Source organism: Carlito syrichta, unplaced genomic scaffold, assembly GCF_000164805.1.
Source record: "Carlito syrichta isolate Samal-C Ts95f unplaced genomic scaffold, Tarsius_syrichta-2.0.1 Scaffold315337, whole genome shotgun sequence".
In the NCBI taxonomy this organism is placed as follows: Eukaryota; Metazoa; Chordata; class Mammalia; order Primates; family Tarsiidae; genus Carlito; species Carlito syrichta.
In genome coordinates this window covers 270,795-280,280 of record NW_007259433.1, presented here as the reverse complement: position 1 = coordinate 280,280, position 9,486 = coordinate 270,795, and the positions used below count along the sequence as shown (strand labels likewise).

The window sequence follows — 9,486 nt, the reverse complement described above, 5'->3', positions numbered from 1 at the left end:
GCAGGGCGGGCTTGGTGGCTCAGCCTGTAATCCCATACCTTGGGAGGCTGAGGTGAGTGGACTGCCTGAGCCCATGGGTTCAAGACCTGCCTGGGCAACTTGGTGAGACCTCATCTCTACAATAAATCAAAAAATTAGCCAGGCGTGGTAGCGCGTACCTGTAATTCCAGCCACTTAGAAGGCTGAGGCGGAAGGATCGCCGGAGCCCAGCAGGTCGAGGCTGCAGTGGCCGGGAGCTGCCATTACACTCCAGTCTGGGCGGCAGAGTGAGACTCCAACTCAAAAAAAAAAAAAAGACACAGGTAATGTTGAAAGTACTTTAATTTACATTTCTAATTACTGTTCACAGATACGTTTAACTCTTTGTCTAAGCCTTAGATTAATATTTTAACCAAAATAACTCAAGGGAGATAGCCTGTAACGATTTCCACAATCATCAGTTTATAATTTTTGGTTGTTACAGGTCGCATTTGTGTGCCTATTGATTTGCAGAAAATAGATCAGTTTGATCCGATTACTGTTCCAACCATAAGGTATGCTCTAGATCATTGATTACTCCTTGTTTATGATTGTTTTCTAAATTTGAAGTACACTAGATTAGATTCCTTCTCAAGATGTAGCTGCAAGGGAATAGTATATTTGGTTATGGAAGCAAAATAAGGTACTACGGTTAGATGGTAATACCTGACCAGGCTTGGTGGCTCATGCCTGTGATCCCAGCATTTTGGGAAGCCAAAGTGGGAGGAGCCCAGGAGTTTGAGACCAGCCTGGACAACATAGCAAGATCCCATCTCTATAAAAAATATATTTTTTAAAAGATGATAATACCCTAATGGAACAATTCAAGTTTTTCCACTGCTGTTATGTAAGAAAAAGATTTTAAGGTCAAATAGGCTTGGGAAATGCTACCTAAACAGATTAAAAGTTTATTTTGCTACAAGATTTCCTAGTCTTGAGCATGATGATGTATATGAGAAACTCCAAGAAGAGATTATAGTTTGGAGAAGATCCCAAATTTAGTTGGCCACATAGATTTTTACATAAAATTGTATGGGATTCACTGCTGTCATACACTTGGTAATATTGACCAGAAACTAACTTTTAATTTCTCTTATTCAATTGCCTGTAGCTTCATCTGCCATGAATTGGATGCCTTTTCCACTAAAGAAGAGGAAAAAGAGGAGAATGAAGCTGAATCTGATATCAAACATAGAACCAGAGGTAGGTTAATATATTGAAGCTTCACTTTAACACAAGCTTTGTATGTAGATATCCATCTATCACTCTAGTAATTCATTCTCCTTGTATTTAGCCTAGAACAAATCAGTGTTTCTCCTGTCACCTGATCAGTAATGATGTTATGGCAGTGTTTCTGTCCTTTCTTCAACAGTTATCCAAGCGGTGTTATTGAATCCAGTCTGATTCAACAAATATTTACTAAGCAACTTCTAAATACTGGGATCTGTATTTTAAGATTAAATTATCAATTGATACTGATAATTATTTGAATCCCAGTCTCAGATTCAACAGCTGATTGGGAGCCGTGACTCAGCCTGTAATCCTAGCACTTCGGGAGGCCGAGGCGAGAGGATTGATTATCTGAGTCTGGGGGTACAAGACCAGCCTGGGCAACTTGGTGAGACCTCGTCTCTACAATAAATCACACACACACACAAAATAGCCAGTCATGGTAACGTGTGCCTGTGGTTGCAGCTACTTGGAAGGCTGAGGCGGAAGGATCGCCCAGCAGGTCGAGCTAGGGTGGCTGTGAGTGTGCTGCTGCACTCCAGCCTGAGCAACAAGAGTGAAACTCCAACTCAAAAAAAAAAAAAAAGATTCAACAGCTATTTATTTAGTACCTACTATGTATTCAGTCCTTTTGTTCTTTTTTTTTTTTTGATGAATTCAAGTGGGTTTTATGGTAATTATGTCTAAACTATTGATTTAATTGTATATTCAAAAATTTGAAAAAGCTGAGGAATTGCTAAATCTTCCTGCTAATGGAAGACATGTAGTGGCCATGAACATGCCACTACACTCCAGCCTGGGTGACAGAGTAAGACTCCAACTCAAAAAAAAGAAAGAAAGAAAGAAAAGAAAAAAGTCTCTAAAATAAAAATCAAGAATAAACTGGATAAAGGAACCTAGGGGAAAATAGACAATGCAAGGAACAAAGGAAACCATTTTGTTTAAGAAATTAATACCCTTGCCAGGCATGGTGGCTCACGATTGTAATCCCAGCACTTTGGGAGGCAGAGGCAAAAGGATTGCCTGAGTTCATGGGTTCGAGATCAGCCTGGACAACTTGACAAGATCTTGTCTCTACAACATATCAAAAAATTAACTGAGTGTGGTGGCACACGCCTGTGGTTTCAGCTACCCGGAAGGCTTTAGTCCGAAGGACCACCTGAGCCCAGTGGCCCAAGGCTGCAGTGGCTATGAGCAGCCTGGCAACAAAGTGAGACTCCTACTCAAAAAAATAAAAGAAAGATTAATACCCTTATAGCCGGAGCAACATAGTGCAATCCCATCTCTCCAGAAGTAAAAACATTAACTGGGTGTGATGATGTCCACCTGTACTCCTAGCTACACAGGAGACTGAGGCAGAAGGATGGCTAAAGCCTAGGAGTTCAAGATTACAATGAGCTATGAATGCACCTCTGCACTCCAGTCTGGGTGGAAAAAAATTTTTTTTTCAAGTTAGAAAGTACAGTTTATTTAAAAGTAAATTATAGAGAAAGAAAGAAAGTTCACCTCCCCAAGGGAGGGAAGGGGACCAAAGGCAGGAAACATGGCAACAGCCATAGCTCAAAGAATACATGGCTACACCATGGCTTAACAAGGCAGTGGTATCAATGGTCTGACAATGGCCCTAATCTCTTTTTTAAAGATAATTTAGCCGGGCTCAGTGACTCAGCCTGTAATCCCAGCACTTTGAGAAGCTGAGGTGAATGGATTGCCTAAGTCCGTGGGTTCAAGACCAGCCCAGGCAACTTGGCAAGACCTGGTCTACAATAAAAAAAGAATAGCTGGGGGTGGTAGCATATGCCTGTAGTTCTGGCTACTTGGAAGACTGAAGTGGAAGGATCACAGAGCCCATCATGTCTACGCTGGGGTGGCCGTGAGTGTGCCACTGTACCCCAGCCTGGGCAACAGAGTGAGATTCTGACTCAAAAAAAAAAATCTCCAAAAACTAGTATCCTTAGTGAACGATAAAGAGAAGATGGTGCATCCATAAAGCCAGAGCTGAATGGTATGAAAAAGAAATGCTCAGAGAACAAGAAAAAGCTCTTAGAAATCAAAAACATAATCATTAGAATAAAACATTTAATGGGAGAGTTGGAAGAGAAAAACTGAGGTTTCCAGAAAGAAGTACAAAAAAGACAAATTTGTTGTTATTGTTTGAAGAGGAAAAGGATAAAGAAAATTGCAGAACTTGTCCAGGAGAACTAATATCTGACTATGGGAGTTTCAGAAAGAGAATAAATAAAACAGGAAGAAATTGCCAAATTATATAGGAAAATGTCCCAGAAATGAGCTCTTTATTGAAAGGGCTCAGCACAATCATATAAAAAAAGACGTATATCAAGGGCACATTATTTTGGAGGTTTAGAACACTGAGAATTAAAAAAAGAGCTTTCAAAACTACCACCACCCCCTAAAAACACTACAGACCTAGGAAGAATGGCCTCATATTTCTAAATAACAATGACAATGCTCGTTTGAGGCTTTTGTAATTTTTTATTTTTGTAGAGGTGGGGGCCTCGCTATATTGTCCAGGAGGTAGGAGTTCAAGACCATCCTGGGTAATGTAGTTTCTCCCGTGTTCTCAAAAAGAAAAATAATTTTAGATATACTAGGTTAGGCCAGGTGTGGTGACTCACATTTGTAATCACAGCATTTTGGGAGGCCAAGGCGGGAGGGTCACTTGAGCCCTGGAATTGAAGACCAGCCTGTGCAACAAAGCAAGACCCTATCTCTATCAAGATCCTTCATATCTACAAAAAATTTTAAAAAGAGCAAGTTGTGGTGGCATACACCTGCAGTCCCAGCTACTTGGGAGTCTGAGGCAGAAGGCTCACCCGAGTCCAGGAAGTTGAGGCTGTAGTGAGCCATGATCATGCCACTGCACTCCAACTTGAGCCACAGTGAGACTCTGACTCTAAAATAAGTAAATAGTAAAAATTAAAAAATATATATATATGTGCTGGATAAAATACCTTATTAAAAGTAATTTAATTTTTTGATGTGACTACTGGGGTATTTTGGGGGGACCACAACGCTTTATTGGGGGGGATGGAGAGTGGGGGCAAGACGGGCAAGGGGGGGAAGAGCATAGACCTCCTCAGTATTTAAAAATACATATTTCTCTTTTGTACTATTCTACAAAATTCTTACAAGAAACATGAAGTTATATTATGTTATTCTTGCTGCCAACATGCTAATTATAATGTACATTCTTCATAATTTAGATTATAAGAAGACCAGTCTAGCACCTTATGTGAAAGTTTTTGAACAGTTTCTTGAAAACCTGGATAAATCTCGAAAAGGAGAACTTCTCAAGAAGAGTGGTGAGACTCTATGCCTTTCCCTTTTAGCCAGTCGGATCTGGATGTGAGTAGTGTAAAACATCCAGCAAATTACTAATTTTTGAATTGTAGTCTTTCTTTGTCATGTTTTGAAAATTGAGGTTCAACCGGGCTCGGTGGCTCAGCCTGTAATCCCGCACCTTTGGGAGGCTGAGGTGAGTGGATTGCCTGAGCCCGCGGGTTCGAGACCTGCCTGGGCAGCGAGACCTCACCTCTACAATAAATCAAAAAATCAGCCGGGCATGGTAGTGCATGCCTGTAATTCCAGCTACTTGGAAGGCTGAGGCGGAAGGATCGCCGGAGCCCAGCAGGTCGAGGCTGCGGTGGCCAGGAGTGGCCACTGCACTCCAGTCTGGGCGACAGAGTGAGACTCCAACTCAAAAAAGAAAAAAGAAAATTGAGGTTCTGGCTGGGTTCAGTGGCTCTGCCTGTAATCCCAGCACTTTGGGAGGCCAAGGCGAGAGGACTGCCTAAGCCTGTGGGTTCGAGACCAGCCTGGGCAACTTGGTGACACCTTGTCTCTACAATAAATCACAAAAAAACTAGCTGGACGTGGTGGTGTGCATCTGTGGTTCCAGCTACTTGGAAGGCTGAGGCGGAAGGATCACCTAAGTCCAGCAGGTAGAGACTGCAGTGGCTGTGAGCGTGCCACTACACTCTAGTCTGGGCTACAAGAGTGAGACTCCAACTCAAAAAAAAGAAAAGAAAAGAAAAATTGAGGTTCCTTAATTCAATTCAACATACGTTAAACATGTTCTAAATGTCAGGTACTATGGGGGAAACAAAGATGAATTCCATACCATGCTTCCTTACCCTTAAGAAGTACTAACTTAGAGCCTGGCACGGTGGCTCATGCCTGTAATCCTAGCACTTTGGAGACTGAGTCGAGAGGATTGCCTGAGCTCAGGGGTTCGACACCAGCCTGGGCAACTTATTTATCTCTACAATAAATAGAAAAATCAGTTGGACATGATGTCGCATACCTGTGTTTCCGGCTACTTGGAAGGTTGAGGCAGAAAGATCACCTGAGCCCAGCAGGTCAAGGCTGTGGTGACCATGAGTGTGCCACTGCACTCCAGCCTGGGCGACAGAGTGAGATTCTCACTCAAAAAAAAAAAGAAGTACCAACTTAGGACCAAAAAAAAAAAAAAAAAAAACTCAGAAAGATATTTCATCTGATTGAATCTGAAATTTCATATGAAAAGGGTGGTATTTGAACTCCTTTCAGTGAGCTGCTATAAGAATTCTAATCGCCAATGCCAATACACCATGCCTTGTGGCATAAGTAGGATTTCCACAAGCAGAGATTTGATGAGATTAAGTTACAGAGGTGGAAAAAGAAGGGTTGTTCGTTTTTGAAGGAGCAGCAAAAGTAAAGGCATAAAGACAGGAAAGCATCACATCACTCTGGAAGCCATCAAGTAATGTAACTAATCTTGAAAACATTATCTCCAGAAGTGATGGGATATAAATCTGAAGAAGCAGGCTAAAGCCAGAGTATAGATGACCTTGTCCAGACTTACGTGTTTGGCTTAATTCATTAGGGACAGGGAAGCTATTCAAGGTTTTGAGAAAAGGAGTGCCGTGGTTTATAGTTTTATCCAGAAAGACAAACTTGGTGAGAGGCAGGGAATAGAACAGAGCCCAAGAGGCAAATTAAGCTATTACCATAAGAACTAGTAGCATTGGACATCTCCAAAAGGTACAGATGCAGGAAACATCCTTGAAACATAATGATTTTGAAGTGGAGAGATTATAGACTGACGGGAAAGTGTCACAGAAGCCAGGGAAAAGAAGAGATTCAAGGAGATTATCAAGTATCAAAATTCTGTTGGATATAGTAACCAGGAGGAGATGCAAAGAGGATAACAGTGCCAGATGAAGGGTTCTTTGGATAAGAGAGACCTGCACATATGTGGAAGCCAAAAGAAAAAAAATCAGAGTGACTATTATTCAAGAGATTGATTGGTCTCTTAAAAAACTGGCAACGTTATGGAAATAAAGACTCTTTCCAGTTCATTTTTTAATGAAATGTGTGATGGTGGCTGGGATCGGTAGCTCATCCTGTAATCCCAGCACTTTGGGAGGCTGAGTTGGGTGGGCTGCCTGAGCCTGAGGGTTCAAGACCAGTCCGGGCAACTTGGCGAGACTTGGTCTCTAAAGTAAACGAAAAAATTAGCCAAGCGTGGTAGCATGTATCTGTAGTTCCTGTTACTTGGAAGGCTGAGGCAGAAGGATCACCAGAACCCAGCAGGTTGCCGCCAGGGTAGTCGTGAGCATGCCACTGCACTCCAGCCTGGGCTACAGAGTGAGACTCCAACTCAAAAAAAAAAAAGTGTGATGGTTTAAGGAGTAGTACCTAAGATAATGCTCTACTCATAGTAGACACTGAAATGTGTGGTTACTGAATGAACAATGACTCTAAACTTGAACATGTCATTGAAACTGCCATCCCAACAGACCATATAAAGTCCTTTGAATTCTACTTTGATACTAGCTCAGCCTATAATGTAGGCATCAGAAAATGTGTAAGCCAATCTCTGCATGAAATGAGTTTAATGGAAGCATTAAACAATCACAGTGTGAAAATATATGGGCTTTGTTTTGTTTTGATATATATCTATTTTATTTTAGATTTACAGAAAGATTTCTGAAAATAGCTCCCTTCAAGCCAACATGGATATCTTCTACCTTCAATCAAGGATAACATACCTCAAGAGCCATTAATAAATGTGACAGACTCATGTATATATCTTAATGCTCAAAGTAAAAGTTCCTTTTCTTAAGAAATAATTGATATTGAAAGGATTTCCTGAGACTACCAAACGAGAGTGATTAGGTTCCTGAGAGGAGCAGTAAAAGAGAAGTAAGTGGATCACAAATAATTTCTGTAAGATGTAATACAGAGATAATCGTGAGATTTATGATATAAATATTCAGTTCTATCAGTTGCCATATATAGAGGTTAAGTAAGCAGTAATATGCCCAAGACGCTCAGTTCAGCTCAGGGATACAACCTCATATTTCTGGGTTAATGAAGTCTGAGAAACTTTAATCATACCTGAAGCATATATTCAGTCACTTCCTAATTTTGCTTGCTTATATTTTTATTGGTTAGACTATACCCCCAACCACCTTTTTTTTTTTTTTGAGTTGGAGTCTCACTCTGTCGCCCAGATGGGAGTGCAGTGGCCGCTTCTGGCCATCGCAGCCTCGCCTGCTGGGCTCCGGCGATCCTTCCGCCTCAGCCTTCCCAGTAGCCGGAATTACAGGCATGCGCTACCACGCCTGGCTGATTTTTGATTTATTGTAGAGATGAGGTCTCGCTGCCCAGGCGGGTCTTGAACCCGCCAGCTCAGGCAATTCACTCACCTCAGCCTCCCAAAGGTGCGGGATTACAGGCTGAGCCACCAAGCCCGGCTCCCAACCACCTTTTTAAAAGCATTTTAAACTGGGTTCTGCTGGGTATGGTGGCTCACATCTGTAATCCCAGCACTCTTCAGAGGTGGAGACGAGAGGACTGCCTGAATTCAGGGGTTCAAGACCAGCCTGAGCAACATGGCAAGGACTTGTCTCTAAAATAAATTTTTAAAAATTAACCAGGCATGGTGACACTTGCCTGTGATTCCACCTACTTGAAAGGCTGAGGCAGAAAGATCCCCTGAGCCCAGCAGGTCAAAGCTGCAGTAGCTGTAAGCATACCACTACACTCCAACCTGGGCAACAGTTTGAGACTCCAACTCAAAAAAATAAAATAAAAAATAAAATAAAATAGGCATCAAAACCTATCAAAACTTTAGTTGAAAAGATACAGGTTACTAGATTAACAATATAGTATTAGGCCTAGAGTGTTTTTTACAACTGTTGGAATCAGTGCTATTTTCCCTCAGAGAGCAATTGGATTAGTCTACTATAAAGCAGCAGCTTATGCCTATAGTTACTCAAGCCTGTAATCCTAGCACTTTGGGAGGTTGAGGCGGGAGGATTGCCTGAGCAATCGGGTTCGAGACCAGCCTGGGCAACTTGGCAAGACCTTGTTTCTAAAATAAATTTAAAAATTAGCCAGGCAAGGTAGCACATACCTGTAGATCCAGCTACTTGGAAGGCTTACACAGATGGATCGCCTAAGTCAAGCAGGTCGAGGCTGCAGTGGCCATGAGCATGCCACTGTACTCCAGCCTAGGCGGCAGAGTAAGACTCCAACTCAAAAAAAAAAAAAAGCAGCTTAAAATAAACCAACTTCACCAACATAAATCTGTTACACTTGTCAAAACATTTGGACTTTTTATATATGTAGGTACTTAAATCTTAAGAGTTTTGTTTCTTCCGTGTTTGATTTTGTGAGATGGACTCTAATATGTAAGATTTTTTTTGCTTGCTTTACAGCCAATCTAAACAAAATACTTCTTATAGTTAATATTCTGTCTTCTGAGAAAATGAGAAGCAAGCTGTCAGGCTGTTGCTCTCCATGACTTAATGATATTTCCCTGTTTTGCATTTCCTTTAACATCGTTTCGTCTATAATCACACAGTCTCTTGGTTTATATAAAAAAGACTAATGCACTCAACATGCTGAAATGCTTTGTATTTTTTCCTCCTATCCCGTATTTTAAGAAAAAAAGATTAAAGTGCAAAATTCCTCATTTTTTGAGCCTGTGTACTGTGGATTATTCTGTTTTCAGGTTCTAAAAACAGTGGGTCAGTTAAAACTCTTGAACACAAAATTACTAATGACTCAGTCCAGAACTAATGAGTAAAGAACTCAGAATGAGAGTAGAAAGACTGGTATTGTGCTATCAACAAGGACATTTTAAGCTTGCTTTATGGGCTTTTTGTTGTTGTTGTTGTTTTGAGTTGGAGTCTCACTCTGTCACCCAGACTGGAGTGCAGTGGCCAC

General features: G+C 41.3%; 1 protein-coding gene across 1 annotated transcript in view; it reads left to right on the top strand.

Annotated features, from left to right (window-relative positions):
- The window catches only part of PRIM1 (primase (DNA) subunit 1), a 24,578-nt gene extending 17,249 nt beyond the window's left edge, over positions 1 to 7,329 (top strand). The window contains exons 10-13 of the mRNA XM_008072566.1: positions 464 to 533; positions 1,130 to 1,221; positions 4,473 to 4,571; positions 7,224 to 7,329. Coding sequence (XP_008070757.1) covers positions 464 to 533; positions 1,130 to 1,221; positions 4,473 to 4,571; positions 7,224 to 7,243 — 281 coding nt within the window. The 3' untranslated portion in view covers positions 7,244 to 7,329. The remainder of the gene's footprint in view (positions 1 to 463; positions 534 to 1,129; positions 1,222 to 4,472; positions 4,572 to 7,223) is intronic.
- The last annotated feature ends 2,157 nt before the right edge of the window (positions 7,330 to 9,486 follow it).